Source organism: Rhinichthys klamathensis, unplaced genomic scaffold (genome assembly GCF_029890125.1).
Source record: "Rhinichthys klamathensis goyatoka isolate OS25496 unplaced genomic scaffold, OSU_Roscu_1.1 h1tg000001l_1, whole genome shotgun sequence".
Taxonomy (NCBI): Eukaryota; Metazoa; Chordata; class Actinopteri; order Cypriniformes; family Leuciscidae; genus Rhinichthys; species Rhinichthys klamathensis.
Genome location: NW_026606555.1, coordinates 2,829,766 through 2,850,463, shown reverse-complemented (window position 1 = coordinate 2,850,463; position 20,698 = coordinate 2,829,766). Strand labels below are relative to the sequence as shown.

At 39.6% G+C, this 20,698-nt stretch overlaps 1 protein-coding gene across 1 annotated transcript in view; it reads right to left on the bottom strand.

Moving 5' to 3' along the window:
- Window positions 1-20,698, bottom strand: part of rngtt (RNA guanylyltransferase and 5'-phosphatase) — a 135,125-nt gene that overhangs the window by 55,961 nt on the left and 58,466 nt on the right. The window contains exon 11 of the mRNA XM_056247449.1: window positions 5,366-5,530. Coding sequence (XP_056103424.1) covers window positions 5,366-5,530 — 165 coding nt within the window. The remainder of the gene's footprint in view (window positions 1-5,365; window positions 5,531-20,698) is intronic.

The following is a 20,698-nucleotide window of genomic DNA, read 5'->3' as shown; positions in this document are numbered from 1 at the left end:
GCTACACACTCCATCAATCAGTGTTAGAAGAACTGATGCCAAACATGCTGGAGACATCATAATCACAGCAATAATGATCCAGTCAGAGACTCTTCAGCATTTGCCCACTTACATCCAAACAGTGATTTTTTTTTTTTTTGGGCCAGTCAGTGTATACACTTATTGAAATGACTTTTACAGCCAATTTGACTATACCTAAATTAAAGCAGCAACCGAACTTACGTTTTTAAGTTGAAATAAGTGGACATTTGTTACAGTGTAATTTATAGGTGTTTGCTGTTTTGAAACTTTGAACTTGAAACTGTGTGTTATATTTGTTCTTGGTAATTTGGCGAGCAGTTTTCATACTCTGCTTTGCCCACCCTGTTTTATGAAGGCCCACCCCTTAAATATTTTTGGCCTCACCCCTGATACAAACAGCTCACTTTTCCACACAATGTGTCATTTTTTGTGGGACTGTTATAGTGGACAATTGTGACAATCATGTAGTAGCCAATCGTGTGCCTTGACATAAGGATTCTACATGAATGCAGGAGCGCTGAAGGGTTTAATGGACTAAAATATTTTTACTCAATAAATATATTCATCATTTTTAAAGATATAAATATATAATACTATATATTGCAACATTAAGCAGGATGTTAACTACAGTGAAATTAGTTACTTGAAGTACAAAGAGTAAAAAAAAGGTAACACTTTATTTTACAGTGTCCTTGTTACATATGTTACATGTACTTACCATAGTAATAACAGTAAATTATGCATAATTACATGCAACTAACCCTCAACCAAATCCTAATTCTACCCTAACCCTATAGTAAGTACATGTAGTTGCTTAATATTACTCAGTCACTGTAACAATAACACCTTAAAATAAAGTATAACCAAAAAACTCCCTTATGTAACTGCTTTAAAGGCCAGTAAATTAGAAGATGTGTTATAAAAACATATGCCATTTTAAATAAATATCATTATTTGATGTTACACATTTCGTTTGATTTGTTTGAACCCCCCAACCGTCCCAACCTTATAGAGGGCATCTTTAAATCATAATTAATAAAAGTGTACTTAAAGCTCATTCTTTCAGCTTTTTGACAGTGCTTCGTCAGTTTTTAATTGTGTTTAAATGCCACATGAGTTTAATAGCTGAGAATAACTTTTCTCTCAAGAGAATGTCAGAACAAAGGCATCGTAAAGAAGCTGAAAATCAATGAAATTAAAGAGGAATAATGGATGAAGGTCAGAGGGAGGAAAAAGGGTCAGGATGTTGACAGGAAAGATTTTGGACCTCGACAGGATGATTGATAGGCCAGATCATGGTGACAGGATGCACATAAATATGCAATAATCATAACTCAATTAGTGACTGGATATTTGTGTCTAGCGCACAGATGGGTTTTGCCGCAATAAATTGTGTTTTTATGGGAAAAGCATTGTTTGTGCTGGCAGGGCTTTAATGACACATATACAATGGTGGAAAAATGTCAAAGCCACACAAAGGCAAGCACTTGCGCTCGTCAGATAATCATATTAATGTATGAGAAATACCATAAATCAATTCACTAATGCACAAATGATTTGCAACCAAATGTAGGTCTGTAACTGAACGTACAATTAAACGTAGAGCTGTTGGCATTAGCGCCTCTCGAGCTTTCGATACAGTGAGCATATCTTCATCATGCATTCATATCACACTGACCACAGGATTATTATTCACGAGCTGCTATAGTTATGACCTAGATTTCAGCAGACAGCGCAGCAAATGTAACGCGCCCTGCGTATTTCTGCCGAGGAGGGAGTCGTGAGTGTGTGAACGAATGAACTCCTGGACAAAAGCTCTGTGATCCTGAGCGTGGTTCTGTGCCGATCACTGACGGGAATCTTCCTCTGTTGGCCATTTCTTATCCGCACGTCACACGACAATGACACTCTCAGTCCTCAACAGCCTGTCATTATGACTTCATCCCGAAAGACTTCATCTTCAGATCAGACCCCGAACGAGACAAAGCCGAGACACACACAAGTGTTCGGGCACAGAGGAACCAGACGTATTCATGATGAACAATGAACAGAGCCTGGAGTGTGTCCACAGAGCGGCTACTGCGACCAGGATATTTCTCATGTTCATTTCACAGAAAATGATCCACTTATCCGTCATATTAGCAGAAACGCTCGGGTGATTGTCTGACGTTCCTGATATTGAACTGTGAGGCCTTTGTAAGCGAGCATGAACAAGGCCTTCTCTGGGGCTGTGCATTACAGGTCTGAACAGCAGTGGATACAGAAATGCCCCTGACATGCATGCATATCATTTGATATCAATATTCATTTCACACCATTAACTGGGAAGAAGATGGAGCAGTCCACATGTTTGTTGGACCTCGAGATTGAATATAACCATGCGCCCAATATTATTATTTTTTTTCGACAATAACTGGGCACTTACTGAAACATATTTGCTTGAAGGAAGATAATGTACTGGTGTGTGGTGTATTTACTGAAGTGCTGTCAAAGACTTGGATTTATTTTAACCTTGTATTTTCCCCCCACTTTTTTATGTGTATTATTATTAATTTTTTTATTAAACTGAGTTGTCGTGAAGACCTTTGAGTTTCTGTGTGTATGAGTTTTTCTCAAATGAAGGGTGAAATGCTGGTGAAGTGCCTCTCGGAGCAGCTCTGCAGATGAATTGAATGAATTGATAAAACTTCAACAATGCAATCAGTCTTTTAAAATGTAATTGCATTTATTTTGCCAAATAAGTTTCTGCACAACGGAACATGAATACTGCAAAAACCTACTTTTCAAAGTGTTAAATAAAAGTGGTCTTTCTACTTCAAAATTGAACATTTAATTCGTTATGTGGCGTTTATTTGAGAATAATTGTGACATTTACAAGCAATTATTATTATTACTTTGAGACATATTTCTGTCATATTTTTCAAATGAAACTGAGTTGTAGTGAAGGCCTTTGAGTTTCTGTGTGTATCAGACGATCAACTGAAAAGCTGAAATGCTGTTGAAGTAGCTCAGCAGATGAAGAGTGTGTTCATGTCCTCATATGTATGAAACACCACAAGCGTCACGTGTGTTTTCTGGTGTAGTAGACCGAACTGAGACACGCAGAACATGCGGACTTTTAGGGCGACATGCACCTGATCGTCTCGACCAATCCCGCTCCTGCGATCGACTGTCCTGCACGGCTCACCTGCGACCCTGATCACACACACCTGCCGTTCCTTTTCAAGTGATCCGGAAGACCGTGGTTGCTTCGGGTGTGTGTGTGATCAAGGTTGGAGCTGAACTGTGCAGGACAGTCGATCGCAGGAGCAGGATTGGCCACCCCTGCTCTAGATATCGCACATAAAAGACAAAGTATTGAAAATGTCTCAAAAGTTTATTATCGATATTTTCCCGATAAATATCGATCATTTATCAGCCAGCTCTCATACAGTAAGTGTGTTAAATGAGCTGAATCTTTTCTCCTGGGTGGAAATGTTCAATAGTTTGAACTAGAAATAGCCACAGCTATGTGCCAATTAAAGTTGAAGTCAAAACCAGATCCAGATCAATAACAGACCCCCTCAAGAGCATCAACAGAACTAGTCTCCTAAAGCCCTACATCCAGAACCAGACAAAGAGCTGTCGGTCCGAGGACGAGGATGGCCGTTTTAATGAACTGAAACGGGCACAACACAGAATATATTGCAATTTGTTGTCAATTGTCTGCAACCTGAGAGCCGTCTGTAGGGTGAATGTCCAGCCAGACTAAAGGCCTGTTCACACCGGGACGAATTTCGCTCGCGATATTCGCCGACGTTTAACGCCTCGTGACTAAACAAAGGGCGCCAATGTGAGTGTGCACACCGACGCGAAAAAACGGCAGGCGTAAAAGCGCCATTTTTAAAAAACCGCCTCGGGTTCGTTTTTTTAGTTTGACGCGCCGCGTCAAAACTATCCGACCAATGAGTTTGGCGCTTTTGCTCACGTGTCTGGAGCTTCTGAAGTTACAGTAAAACACAACTTGGGGGCGCTCAAACACAAAACGGTCTTGCCGAGCACACATACGTAACGGCGAAGAAGATATACGCCAAGTAGCGTCTACACTGCCGGGAAGAAATAAGACGAGGAAGATGCAAGGCAAGATGAATGTAGAGCTTCTGGTCTCGTTGCTGTCGGAACATAAAGAACTACACTACCGTTCAAAAGTTTGGGGTCGGTACGATTTTAAATACTTTTAAAAGAATTCTCTTCTGCTAACCATGGCTGCGCTTATTTGATTAAAAATACAACAGAAATCAGTTATAGTATTAAATATTATCTCCAGTGTAAATCAGCTGTTTTCTGTGTGAATATATAGTAAAGTGTAATTTATTCCTGTGATCAAAGCTGAATTTTCAGCATCACCAGTGTCAGTGTCTTCAGTGTCAAATGATCCTTCACAAATCAGTATAATATGAGGATTTGATGCTCAAGAAACATTTATTATTATTATCAATGTTGAAACAGTTGTTGGTCTGTCAGTTGTACAGTTTTTTTTAGTTTTTTTTTTAGGATTCTTTGATGAATAGGAAGTTCAAAAGACTTTTGTAACATTATAAATGTCTTTACTGTCACTTTCGATCAAATTAATTATTCCTTGATAAATTAAAGTATTGATTTCTTTCCTCCAAAAAATAAAAATAAAATCCTCACTGACCCCAAACTTTTGAACGGTAGTGTATATGACAAACGCGACAGCGACTACAAAAATCTTAATAAAAGAGAATGTTATGGAGTGGTATTGCAGAGCAAATGGGCGCCATCTAATGTCAGGGAATGAATTTGCATGTCCACTCGGCTCATGGTCAGCGAAAATCGCTTGGGTGTGAACACATAAAACGCGTTGAAAAACGCTGGCGAATAACGCGCGCCGATATTCGTCCCGGTGTGTACGAGCCTTAACGTCTGAAGGAATATTGTGTTTAATACATTGCCAATAGTCCTGCCAGAAGAACCTAACCATTACACCAGTGGAATAACCAATAACTTGATTCGATTCTTTTGTGTTTTCTGAGCTGCGACCTTCAAAAGTTTCAGAGAACTTCTGCGAGAGCATCAGAGAGACGCTTTCATTGAACAAAACCTTTGCACTGCTCGGCTCCAGTGCGTTTTCCCTCACAAATGGATTCAAAGCAGCTTCACAGAGAATACGGTTTCACAAAGCCACTGTAGCAATGGAGAACTGCATGAGATGTTCAGATAGGACGGTTGCTAGTTTAAAGAGGTTACTAATGTGAATGACCCCAGCACATTATATGTGTTCAACCATGGACTCTTAAGTGCCCTTTCACAGCACTACACACAGACGCTTGCGCGCGAGTACCTTGCGTGCAGCGTGGATGTCGAAGAAAGGCTTATTCCTGACGCTGAAGGGCTCGCTGGCTTTATCAATCTGTCCCAGCTTCATTTTCTCGAACCGTGGGGAGATGATCTCCTTCTCGATGCACAGCAGACGCCTGTTAAAGTCACACTGACCCACGGGCTGACCCTGAAAAACACATCACACAGTCACGACTCAACATGACGAGCTCCACACACTTAATAAAGAAAGAAGATGATTAATCCAGTTTGGCTTTTCCAGTTGTAATTTGCAATGCCAGAAGACAACAAGATGTAACCCCGATTTTACGTCAACGTGTCAGTTATTCAGCCTTGTGGTTGAATAACACTATTACTCATCTATATTAATATATTTGACGACTTGTTTTGAAAGGGATCTTATTCTACAGTTGTGCTCTCATGATGATGTTAGTCAGGGTTTCTCGCACTTAGGTTTTCACGACCGTTTTACATGTTCTGTGTTTCTGTACTGCACCTTTGAGATGTACATGACACCTTTATTATAGCAAACCTCTGTGTGTGAAGTTCATTACAGTGTGGCCTATGTTGCTTAACACTGAATAAGTCCTGTGTACATGTGGTTACGATGACAAATTTCAGGACGAGATGTTTTTGCAGCTAACATCATCACGTCTTAACTAGCCACGACCAAGGAAAATAACAAGTGACAGGACATGATATTGGTCTTTCAGATTCTATTGCTGTTAAATTGCACTGAGTAATTCAACCCACAGTGAAATTTCACTGGATTCACAAACAAATCTTAGTAATAAAATGATTCACTATTACAAGGGAGGAGCACGAGTAATCTGACAAGTAAGAAGTCTTGTTTTAATGGTTACAGTGTAATGTTGAGCAGCGCTCAGCGCACAGAGGCAACCAACTCTCGTCAGAAAGCTGAGGTGCAAATGGTGTGCGCACTTAAAAAAAAAAAAAATACAAAAAAAAAAATGAATGGAAACACCAAGATCCACATGGATTCTAAAAAATGTGCTCGATTGAGGTGGATATTTTTTGTATCCGATAAGCAGCATCGCACAGCATCTCAAATGCTGGTTTAGTGGATCTGAAACACCCGAGTCAAAGTCTGTCATGAGCAGTAGCGGAGTGGCAATCGGGAGAGTCGGGAGTTTTCCCGGTGGGCCGGTATTGTTTCGAGGCCGCGAGGGCCGGTCTGATAAAATATATTCATTGCAAATTCGCCATGCGCACTTGGGGCCCAAGCGAGGGGAAGAACACTTTTTTTTTTTTTACATTTTCTATAACAGAGCGTATATTTGCACTAAGTGCCTGTCTTTAAAGCAAAAAGACACTCGTTACGAAACAGCTACAGTGGCGTAGGTCGTAGGGCGTGAAGTGCTTGAAAGGTAGCTTTTGATGCGCTCGACCCGAGTTCGAATCCGCCTTTTGCCGAACTCTCTCTTCTCCCTTTTCCCAACACATATGAGATGTAAAATGTATAACCTAACATTAAGGTCTCTAGCGTTATATTTTGCCAACGAACTAAAATTGAAACCATGATATGGCTTTGTGTCTTTATAAAACAGCACAAGACTTTAAGAATAGGCATCCTGTCTGTGCTGGGTGATTACTTTGCTCACGCGATCAGCATGGTTATCTGGTGTTTTCTCCTAAAAGCTCAAGGGTTTATTTCTTGCAAATGAAGAAATTAGGACAAAAATATTTTAATTGTCCTATATTATAGTGTAATGTAGGCTAAAATATACTTTTGAAATATTCATTTTCATTTATATAGTACATTTATAGGCTAAATGGATTTTACGTCATAGGAATAATTATATAAATCATTATTACATTATAATAATAATTGTTTGGCATCCTAAAACATCATTGATAATGTAATGCAGACTGAGACTCTCATAACTAAAAAGATGCCCTCTTTATTGTCCTGGTACAAATCAATGCTTTTTCTTTGTTCAACGAGCAGTTCATGGGTTGAAGCTCTTAATTTTGATCTCTCAAAGAGCACGAGATTGATGCTTTTAACCTTAAAATGTAAAAAAAATTCTTGCGGGGGAGCATGCCCCCGAACCCCCCTAGAGGCACAGAGGTCCACCCAACATAGTTTTAAAAATTCCTATGGGAAAGAACGACCATTTATGAACTTTACTCCAGCATAGTACAACAAAGTTACTTTTAAATCAGTAAAACTGTAAATGCCGTATTAAAATGTCCCTGGACAAAATATACATTTGGCCTGCCTAAGAGGGGACCTACAAGACATTGTGCCCAGGGGGCTCTTAATCCGGCCCTGCCGGCGACGAGGGCCGGTGGTCTACGAAATTTCCCGGTAGATTTTTTGGTCCCACTCCGCCCCTGGTCATGAGAATGATTTGGTTTAATTCCCCCCAGAAGCGTCTCCCACGATTGTGTTCCCAAACACCAGCATCCGAACGCAAGAGAACAGGACGGCGTTTGTTGCGGTTAGTCTGCCGCTCTGCCAGTTTCTTCCCCAAATGCAGCAACTTCCATTTTTATTACAGATATTTTGCGCCAATTTCTCAGGAAGTGACGATTTTGTTCTCTTGAACACATGGGATGGAAACGGTGCTTTATTTGCAAATGTTTTATGCAATAGTTCAATTTTACGCATAAGTTACATTCGTAACTTTCAATGGAAACACAAACACTTTCACATGGCATTTTTTCGCTGGACAAACAAATGACAATGATGTCTCTTCTAAGAGGACACCGAGTTAAGAAACCAACAAATCCACTGATTTCAAAAGTCGCAAACTTTTGTGTCAACAGACTCTGATATAGTTGACCATTAGTTGACCAATGACAATGTCACAGTTTGGGATCACAATTTGCTGTATTCCCACTTGGTTTCAAAATGACCAGTCACTGTACACTAGGGCTGTCACTTTTGTGAAAAAATCCTGTTAGATTTTTGAGACGTAAGTGTTCATTGAATCGATTGTATAATCGATTTTCCATGTCTAAAGACGTTTCCATTTTCATCACCAAATATAGGCAAATCCACGGACACCTAACAGGCATTAGGACGAGCATAAAGAGGGCGCTTGAGACGCGCAAGTCAGCAATATTTCTGATGATTTATTGGCGTGAAGTTTCGTGCACAATGACAAACAGGAGCGCAACATTCAGGGATTGAGATTAACACCCTCGACCCGCCAAATGCGGTAAAAATGAACTTTGGCCGGAAACGCTGTCAAATCACGAGCCAGTTTGGCGTGTTTCTATGTTTACTCACTTTGCTGGGGAAGTTCATGTAAGCCAAATCTGTGCGGATTTAGCGCAAATACGCAACTCGTGATCCTCATGATATATTAAATACAGCGTATTGTGCAGAATCTGCTCATATCTGGCTTACTTGAACACACACGTCACTACGCAACAAATAACGGCGCGCTTGTTCACTTGCATTAAAGTAATAGCGAATATTAAAATTTTTATTAAAAATGTTCCGACATCCTACATGTTCTGTGTCCTGTATTGATCTGTCCACCTAAAACACATTTAAAAAAAAAAAAAAAAAGGCCGTTAAAATCGATTCCCTATTTTCGTTTTCGATACTTGTGTTGGTTGGTCCGATCGATTGTGCAATCGATTTTCGAACGTAAAGTGACAGCCCTAGTTCAAACCCTCACAACGGATTTCTTAACATCAAACTCAAAATGTCAGACTGTCTTCAGTGTGTAGGTCTCCGGGTGAACTGGGGCGCTTAAACGTTATGTCTACAGTCAGTGCACAAAAACCTTGTATTCGAAAAGATCAGGGGAGATTCGATTTATCTTGATATGTTCCCTTGCGATCAGGGAACGTGTTGAAGGAACAGACGGCGTGTGTATCCGTGCATCAGGAGCTCTGGATGTAATCCACCTCTCTCTCTTCCCATCACGACTGAGCCAGCCGTCTCCATGGAAACATCTCCACACAGCGCTCTCCGATGGGATCCCATCCACGTCACAACACCGCCGAAAAGGCTGAGACTCGGTTAATCAAATGGAATTGAGGCGATCTATAGAAGACAAAACATCTGACCAGTTCCCCGTCCTGAACCCATTCAGACAGAAGACTCGGGTCTTACACACGGACAACACTCGATCTCTTCAGGACGCTTCTCTCGGGTCACTCTGTGATGGAACGAGGGACTCGTTTAACTCTGTATTTGATTTTGTATTTCCATATTTGTGCTGCAAATGATGCGTTTATGTGCATGCATGTTTTATGAGGAACCAACATTAAAAGTGATGTAACACTTTCTAAGAAGCCCGTGCTTATAATGAATTATAGTCCCATTTATACTTATTTATAAGTATTACTATTCTATAAATATATTTATAAAGACTCATTAAGACTTATACTGCATTAAAAGAACAGTTATAGTTACATTTATGTTATTTGTATAATTACTTATGTCATGCATTTGCTTTTTCAGTGCGCATGTTCATAATCCATTATTCACTGATTTATAAATGATCAAATATAAAAGAGTTCCAGAGACACTTGTTTGCTGTACCAATTAGTTATCAATTATGTATCTACTGGCTAATGTTTGTTAAGATTTGTTAAATCTACATCTCCTCAGCCATATGCATGGCTTTGCTTATATGAATTATGTTAAAAAAATATATTGTTGTAGTGTTTTGCTAGTATAAACATTAAAAATCGATTCCCCCCCCCCCCAACTATTTGTATGAATGATTTCTATGTTTTTCCCATTATTTTATTACAGGAATTATTGTTCATTAGTTACATTTACAAGTAAACAACTTAAAAAGTATAATGAGAACATCTTGCATTTTCACTAACCTCTATAAATGATGGCTTTATCACTCACAATAAGTGTGTATAAGAACGCAACACAGCTAATAATAACAATATATTCACTTATTTGACAGATATAAATCTGAATGACTAAACAATCATTGCAACTATAATAGTATAGCAATGCAGGATTCATTTTATAATTAAATTCATGGAACCATACGACTGACTTATTCATACTTATAAATCAGTGAATAATGGATTATGAACATGCACATTGAAAAAGCAAATGCATGACTTATAAATAATTATAAAAATAACATAAATGTAACTATAACTGTTCTTATAATACAGTATAGGTCTTAATGAGTCTTTATAAATCAGTATAAATGGAGCTATAATTAATTATAAGTATGGTCTTCATAGAAAGTGTTACCAAAGTGATTTCTCCTCAATCTGTATATGTCTCCCTTGTAATATGTGTCCACAAATATAAATATAAAGGTATGTTTTGAGGGAAGAGATGAGAGTAGACGGAGAGACGCCAAAGAATGAGATACAATTTAGCAGCAGATATCTCCCAAAACCAGCCACCATAAATTTGACATATTATTTGCAATTTTCCAATTTCCCAGTTTGCCTATCACAGGAGCACACACACACCTGACACACACTCTCTCTCGGCTGCAACTTTCAGACTCAAACGGAGGAATAAAACGCTCGTCTATATTTAAGACTCTCCAGACGTACACACTCCATATCAAAAAATAACGAAAGCTTCTATAAATCCAAGGCCTGACAGAATAATGGAAACATTATGAGAAAAAGCAATTTAACCCAATAATATTCAGAGGTGAATTATATTAGATAAGCAGAAATGTCAGCATTAAAGACAACGAGCACTTCCATTCCCATTTCCTCGGTTTCCAATGACAATGTAAATGATTGTGTGACAAACGAACGTCGCGCTGCAGTATTTGTTTACGAATAACATATTGCAACATCCAACTCATTAATACATCACAAGCTGTGACGTAATGATCAGAACATTACATTTATAACAAATACTATTTTTTAACAACGAATTCAAATGGCAAAACATTATTTGGTGTGAAATGGTGTGTTTGTCAATTGTTTTTTTCTGAATCGAGTCTATGGAAATATTATCCACACCCCTGGAAACCAACGCTAGAGGTTCCTTGTTACGAAAACTGGAGTCAATCTTCTGCCCCGGTGGAAATTGGTGGAATGGGCTCAGATTGGGAATTGGCTTAATGTCAGCAGAAGAAAAAACGACAGGTGCATTGGTTACAAAAAGATACTCATTTAAAGGAGCATTGCGGAAGTCCAGAAATTTCTTACCGTTACTGACACCAGTGGCCGTTAGAGAAACTGCAGCCAGTCTCACGCTCGTTCTCGGTGCGCACGCTCTGGCCGCACTAGATAAGGCTTTTTTTTTTTTTTTTACTGGATTATCTGGATTGTGCTGGAGGCTGGTCGCTTCTTTCCGTCCGCAGAGTCCATTTGAAACACTACTGCTAGCGATTGCCGCTGCTTACTAATGGCAAAGAGTATAGAAGAACAAGAGGCGAAACTCTGATGCTTTTTTGGTAACAGCCACTAGGTGGCGCTTCGGTAGCGCGGCCGCCATTTTGGGGTGAAAATTCCAACTGGAGTTACTGGACAACAGCACAGATAACAGTTTGTTGAGGTAGTTTTATCTTGCATTAGTGAGTATTTCCATTTTATGCAACTTTACACATTTACTACTATAATTAGTTACCAACTCCACTAGGCTTTTAATCCCCTGGATCATGCTACAAACATGATGATCTTATAGAACATGATGCATTGCTGTGTCCATTATCATATAATTGCCACTTTGGACAGTGGCTGTGTTTTTTTGTTTACATAGGCTTGCTTTAACGGTCATTAAAGCTGCAGTCCGGAACTTTTCCTCTTTGTCGCCATCTCTCTGTTCGAAATCTGTAACTGCAGTGACTCGCGGAATTATCATCTTTACGTGGGTTGTAAATCGGCATGAAACAGCGCGGATGAACACAGTGCTTTGAGGCGAGTGCTGCTGTCAGTCACCGCGCTGTGTGGATACTGGCATACAGAATCACAGATTCACTTTTTGAAAGTTTGACCAACATAAGAATTTTCATAAGAAAATGTCTTCTGAACAAGTAAGTAAAATCCATTTTTGTTCTGACCAACTAAGGGGGAAAAAGCATTCGACATGATAAGCTTCGTTAGATTTAATCAACGCGATTTACAGCAACCGTGCAAATTATAGCCTACTTTGTTCTCAAATTGTTCATGTTAACAACATCAGCATTGCGTGACTAATGTTAAATTTAATGTGTTTTATGGTTACCTGTGTAGTTCAGAATTCATATTCTCCATAATAGCAAAACGAGAAAGGCACAACAAAGGAAACTCCATAACTGTGTGAATTAAGAAAACGTACTGTTACACGATTGAACTATTGAAATGTCTTACTTGTTCAGCAGAAAAAAGCCGTCTCTTCTTCCGTTTCGAACCCCTTCAAAACACGGAGTTCACGCACTTTTCAAAAGCCCCGCCGATGTTTAAATCCTTGTGTTCGCATGAGACGGTTTCTTTCTCTTTCTCTAGCCACCTTAAATCCGAAGTACGAAGTCTTTTGGGTTTTATAACTGCTGAATCTCCAGTTGACACTGATGATTGTTGTTTGGATCTTTCTGGATGCCATAAGTTTAATTATGTAAAGTGCTGCGAGAAAAGCCTATACATCTAAACATCTCGTCACGCGCAGTATAGCCGGCTAGCCGAAACTCTTCTTTATGTGTACGGGTGTGACGTCATGACGCAAAGACATGCTCGAATTTCCCGCGGAAACCCACCAGTACCACTGGAATTAAAATCATTATTACAAGCTAACCGTTTTGAATCTAGCTATGGCAAGCAGATAGTTTTGACCACTGGCAGAATACGTTTTTTTTATATATATAATTATTTTGGATTATTTTTAACTTAAAAAAGTTACGGACTGGAGCTTTAATATAAGATAGTACTGCAAAAAAAAAAAAAACAGTTTACTGTAAATCTATTCTATTGCTGTTATATATTAATATTTATTGTCCAACATTTTCATTTTAGTACAATTACATTTATTTGCTGAATTCATTTATTTCATTAATAACTTATTTTTGTATGTAACGTTATGTGTACCTCCTGGGAAACGGTCTAACGTTATTATAACGTTATGAACTCATATCACTTTATTCTTACCTGTCACACTTAATGTAGAGAGTAATATAATTAATTAAATCCTTGAACCTCGCTCTCTCAAGTTATGTGGGGGGAAAGCCTGGTTAAGTAGCAACTTCTTTTTAACTGCTATAACGTTAACTGTTGTGAGTTAAAATAATCACCTAATTATTTCAACCTAAAAATGACCTCTGCACTGGACTAAATATATGTATAATATATGACTGTCGAGCCGCTTTCATCCCAAAATGGCGGACGCGTAGCGCTGCTGCTGGCGCTGGTGTTGCAATGGATCGTTCTATTGGCTTTCACTTCTTATCAATATCAATATACATTCTTTGCTAATGGCTGCCGTACGGATGTAAGGCTAAGTAGACGAGAACGCGCATGACGACACATTTTGTGAATTTTCACGCGGCGACTCCACAGACAATTGAGCCTACAGGCTGATAGAGGCAACCGTGGTGGACAGTCAAGGTGTCATTCTTTCTATTACATTATGGTTGGCTAATAAATGTACAAATGAAGTTTTTTTTTAAGTAAAAACCTACACATAGCCCCTTTAACAGGTCATGACAATATATGCCAGATGTGTCAAACTGAGGTTAGAGTTCACCTACAGGGAGAGACGGACTCTTACCAGAGATCTGCTGAACGTCACAAGTAAAGCCTGCATAAGTGAACCATGACTCTGTGGCCAAAACAACAAGCCTTGAGCTCCTCAAAGCCAGAATCTGCAGCAGGCTGTCATTCATTCACATCCAACGGAAAACACACAGACCTGTATCCTGGGGAGTGGAGGAATCAAAGGATGGCTTTATCTCTCCTGAAAGCCTGTGCATTGACTTGATATTCTGTATCTTTATGTTATAACACGATATTCTGGTGTTCAGCGTGCTAACTGTGCTTTTGAGCATACACTCACCGGCCACTTTATTAGGTACCCCATGCTAGTAACGGGTTGGACCCCCTTTTGCCTTCAGAACTGCCTCAATTCTTCGTGGCATAGATTCAACAAGGTGCTGGAAGCATTCCTCAGGGAGTTTGGTCCATATTGACATGATGGCATCACACAGTTGCCGCAGATTTGTCGGCTGCACATCCATGATGCGAATCTCCCGTTCCACCACATCCCAAAGATGCTCTATTGGGTTGAGATCTGGTGACTGTGGAGGCCATTTTAGTACAGTGAACTCATTGTCATGTTCAAGAAACCAATTTGAAATGATTAGAGCTTTGTGACATGGTGGAAGTAGCCATCAGAGGATGGGTACATGGTGGCCATAAAGGGATGGACATGGTCAGAAACAATGCTCAGGTAGGCCGTGGCATTTAAACGATGCCCAATTGGCACTAAGGGGCCTAAAGTGTGCCAGGAAAACATCCCCCACACCATTACACCACCACCACCAGCCTGCACAGTGGTAACAAGGCATGATGGTTCCATGTTCTCATTCTGTTTACGCCAAATTCTGACTCTAACATCTGAATGTCTCAACAGAAATCGAGACTCATCAGACCAGGCAACATTTTTCCAGTCTTCAACTGTTCAATTTTGGTGAGCTCTTGCAAATTGTAGCCTCTTTTTCCTATTTGTAGTGGAGATGAGTGGTACCCGGTGGAGTCTTCTGCTGTTGTAGCCCATCCGCCTCAAGGTTGTGCGTGTTGTGGCTTCACAAATGCTTTGCTGCATACCTCGGTTGTAACGAGTGGTTATTTCAGTCACTGTTGCCCTTCTATCAGCTCGAACCAGTCTGGCCATTCTCCTTTGACCTCTAGCATCAACAAGGCATTTCCGCCCACAGAACTGCCGCTCACTGGATGTTTTTTCTTTTTCGGACCATTCTCTGTAAACCCTAGAGATGGTTGTGCGTGAAAATCCCAGTAGATTAGCAGTTTCTGAAATACTCAGACCAGCCCTTCTGGCACCAACAATCATGCCACGTTCAAAGTCACTCAAATCAACTTTCTTCCCCATACTGATGCTCGGTTTGAACTGCAGGAGATTGTCTTGACCATGTCTACATGCCTAAATGCACTGAGTTGCCGCCATGTGATTGGCTGCTTAGAAATTAAGTGTTAACGAGCAGTTGGACAGGTGTACCTAATAAAGTGGCCGGTGAGTGTATATTGAAAGGAGGTGTAACTGGAATGGCCATGTTACGGTGATCTGCCAGGTTTGAGAGAGTGGCCGTGTGTTTGGTCTGTTGGGCGTCCGGCCAGAGCTCTGAAGTGCCATATTGAGCATTTGGTTAAATCCAACCATGACACACACAACCGACAAGAGAAAACATTTTTATTTCCCAAACAAGGAGAATTAACAGTAGATGTTAACTTAAAGTCCCCTGTGGTGAAAATCAAGCTTTTAATGTTGTTTATGTGTCTATGTGGTGTTTTTAATACGCTTTAAGACAAACCATGTGTAAATTCATAAGTCGACAGCATTGCTGAGTATTTTCTCCTTAAAACTGCAGTGAACAGAGACAGTCTCAAACACACGGTTAAATGCTGGTGTTTCTGACGTCACACACTACTACCTTGTAACCAATCAGGTGAACGAGTGGATCTCTGAGCTGGTGTGAGTGAGTGGAGGCGGGGCTCATTTGCATATTCATAGAACTGCGTATACTAAATGAGGCAAGGGTGTCGAGTTACATTCAAGCTGTTTTAAGGCATGAAGATTTTTTTTTCAAGGCAAAAACGTTTAAATATGTAATTTTGGTGATCAAATATGAGTTTTAAGGGATCAAATGATTGACCACAGGGGGAGTTAAAAGAAAACTGTGGTGCTTTTCAATGACACGCACGACTAGGGCATTTCTATGAGGTTGCTGAGGTGTTGTTGGATGTTTACTGCACTACATCTTTACGATGTTCTGCTTTCTGGGTACGGCTCAAGCTCCTCCATCAGTGTCTGAAGTCTAGGTTTGTTTTCCACCCATCTTACAATATGGCAGGAGAAAAATAAGTCTAATTACTTGGAACAGTTACAGCACAAAACTCTTAGCAAACGCACAATTGAATGTGAGATTCACGTCCGCAGACCCAGTTCTACAGGCGTGCTTGAGGCAATAAATAAAGCAGTGTATAAAAAAGCACTTATAAGTGCTTTTTTATACACTGTAATAAAAAATATACATTATCTTTAAATGGCATACACTACCGTTCCAAAGTTTGGGGTCTGTATGATTTTTTTTTAATGGTTTTGAAAATAGTTTCTTCCAAGTTTTAATTTATTTGATAAAAAATACAGTAAAAACAGTAATACTGTTAACAATTTTAATATATACATAATTTAAAATAACTGTTTTGCATTGTAATAGATTTTTTAATATGTGATACATAATGTGGACAGTCAATAATTTACATCAGATTTTAGGGGTGTAACAATATATCGCAATACAAAAATGTATCAATATGTATCGTGGATAGTTCACCTACAATAAAAGTAACTGTGTGAGAAAAAAAAATCACGTTTACAGAGTTTTAGTGTCAGTACTATATTAAACTACTATATATAATGTTGAATATAATGTATAATAATGCAATAGGGGAATATTTGTGTAAAAAGTGGCCTACATTATGTTAAATATATCTAGTCAGTGACCGAGTTCAAGCAGATTAGTCTAAAATAATTCAGTATTTTCAGCTCCAGAATCATGAATATTGTTATTCTGGCGTCTCTATTGTCCTGTGCTTTGGGTCCAAGCCTATTCATTTACACACACAATGTAAAATCAAATTTAGCATTTTAATCAACAGTGGGTTTTTTACCATATGTCTTGGAGTATCGCGATAATATCGTATCGTGAGTTCAGTATCGTGATATGTATCGAATCGTGACATGAGGGAATCGTTACGCCCCTATATTCCAGTCGGATACACACATATTGGGATTTGGACTGACAGTGTGAACATGGCGTTTGTATCTCTCCCTCATCTAACACCTGATTCAGATCATCAGCTCCGTGAACTGAACTGATTGTGTCGGATAAAAGAGACAAAATGATTGAAATGGTTTCTTTTGATTAGTTGTAAACAGCAGTCGGCAGCAGTAAAAGTAGTGATATCTTTGCAGAGCCAAGCAAACACATATATCAAACAACCACAGTTCTGACACAGCAGAGACCATCTAATAGAGTGGCATTTCGCTGCAAACCATATACTGGGATCATCCACACATGATCTTACTGACCTTCTTCAATACATCTGAGGCGCAGAAGAGCTGAAAGCCTCACAGAAACATCACAGTGTCTGCTATGCTAGTCTGCGAAGAGGAATTATGTTGTGAAATTAACATTCAGCACTAATTTCATGGGCGTGTTTGCCCTGTTACTTCATTTGCATATTTCCTTTAGTGAACCAGGGGATAAAACAACTCCAACAGTGCGTGAAAATAACACTAACAGCAGGCACACTCCATCCAGGAGTGTAATAAGGAAAATAAAAGACAGGACTATTAGCTTTCATTTCTTCTACATCCCAGAGGCCACAAATCATCACTACAGGAATAGAGTGTAAGAACCGGTAGGAAACTTTAAGCCTAAATCATCAAGAAAACAGGTATTTTAAAAGAAGGGCTGTTCATTCAGCATTGCTGGGCCAGAGACTGCCAAATGAAGCAGAACATCAGGGCCCCTGGGAGCTGTGGTGCCTTTAGTGGTGCTGACGCATTCACCACTCGAGACCCCACTACTATTTACAGAAATCTAACATTTCTCGGCCTCTTCTTCTAAAGCCCGTCACTTATCGTACAGTAGGGTGTGGTGTGTTCGAAAGGAAAGACGCTGTGTTTGAACACCAGAAACGAAAGTATCTCTGGGCTTTACGGGACTAGTTGCCAGATGGCCAAACACGGCCGGAGCTGATGCTGTGTGTCTGCCTCGCCAGCTGTCTAATAAGATGCATCTCAATCTAAGATGGTGGAAGTGTTGAGAGATTCAAGTCCAGTCCAAACGCAAATCTGACGGCAAATAATCAGTTCACATGCTACTGTTTTCTTACAATGAGGACTAAACTAGTCATCGCTGGATTTGACATGTTAGCTATATTCATGATTTTTTTTCATGAGGTTGAGGTTTTCAGTAATAGCGTGGGAATCACAGTGAACCTCACGATATGATACACGGCTCACGATACCGATAATACCACGACACAGCAATTCTGCGATAATCAATATATTGCTAGACAATCCTATAATCAAGGGTGCACACAAAGTTTTTGGTCTGGTTTTCAAGCTGGTTTGTTTGGTACTCACACTTTACAGAGCACACTTATCCTAGAAGCTGTCATAAATTAACATTAATGACACAAACAACAGTTTGGAAGCAAAACAAAGTGAAAACTGGAGGCAGCCAATACAAACCTGCACAGATTCGGCTACATAATAAGGAGCTTAAATTATTATTATTATTATTATTATTTAATGTCATCTTGCTTTGTTGTTTGGTGCAAGAATCGCCTACAGGCTCCAATTTGAAATTTTATCGCATAATATTTTCTAAATTATTGTGATTATTTGTGAATCATCTATGGTTGTATACATTGTTGTGATATATTGTGATAGACTTTGTAGACACTTTACACTTATCCTAGAAGCTGTCATAAATTAACATTAATGACACAGACAACAGTATATTAGTCTGCTGTCACTTTAAGACCAAATGCACAGCCCGAATATACTGACACACATCCGGTTTCTTTCTCAACTGTTCACTCATGACATGACCAGGGCTCCAGACTGCGACTAACACGGCCGAAAATATTCATTTGCGAGATCGGAACTGGCGACGATATACATTTACATGTTATGATTAAAAACTGTGTGCCTTTTTAACTGCATGTTCTGTGATGCGTAGCCCATCACATCTTTGTTTTGTTGAGACGACACACAGTAAAAAAAAAAAAAAAAAAAGTGCAAAGATTCGTACGGGGACAGCAGAGATTAGCTTTCCGCGTCAGAAACGAGTGGCAAAATGAAAAATATCAGGCTTTTTCAAAGAACTTATCCCTATCGAGCAACAACGCTGACGACTGTGCCAGCATGAGAGAGATAGAGAACGACAGACACATGTCAGGTGTGTGGACGCAAACTAACTCTAGTGTTTAATTGATACTGATATGGATTCTTATTCTCAATATCTTTTCATCTTTGCTGTTTTCTGATACTGCTGCCTGAACTTCAAATTATTTGTAGCACAGAAATCCATAACCACGGTAAGATTTGTACTTTGGACTTAACATGGGTGCACCATTGGACTTAACATGGGTACACCATTGGACTTAACATGGGTACACCATTGGACTTAACATGGGTACACCATTGGACTTAACATGGGTACACCATTGGACTTAACATGGGTACACCATTGGACTTAACATGGGTGCACCATTGGACTTAACATGGGTGCACCATTGGACTTAACATGGGTACACCATTGGACTTAACATGGGTGCACCATTGCACTTAACATGGGTGCACCATTGGACTTAACATGGGTGCACCATTGGACTTAACATGGGTGCACCATTGGACTTAACATGGGTGCACCATTGGACTTAACATGGGTACACCATTGGACTTAACATGGGTACACCATTGGACTTAACATGGGTACACCAAAGTTTAACCACAAAATAAAATGAACCACCATGGCATGTGAGTTTTTCCTATGAGTGACCCATCAGAGACCGTTTCACATCTTCAGCAAAGCAAAACTCTGGATGGAATCCCAGTATGGAATATTTTTCAATCTGATAAGACGACATGACAATAAACTATGCTGTAAGCAAATTTACTGATTAAATCCCTTGATGCGCAACAACAACAGAAAAAAACTCACGAAAGAAAAAGACTTTGCCTCAACAGAGGATGTGATTGGATAACTGGACTAACCAGTGGACCAATCACATCACAGCATCTCAAATGTTTTTTTTCGGTTCTGAAACGCCCGAGTCAAAGTCTGTCATGAGAATGATTTGGTTTAATCATTCTCATGAAAGCGTCTGACACGATTGTGTTCCCAAACACCAGCATCCGAACGCAAGAGAACAGGACGGCGTTTGTTGTGTTTCATCTGCCGCTCTGAGATGCAAGTCATTTATGATTATGATGGAGGAAAAAAGAGCCAAAGTTTCTTCCACGATTGGAGCAACTTCCGTTAATATTACAGATATTTTGTGCCAATTTCTCAGGAAGTGACGATTTTGTTCTCTTGAACACATGGGATGGAAACTGCTTTATTTGCAAATGTTTTATGATACATTCCAATTTTGCACACAAGTTAAATTCGCAATTGACCTATGG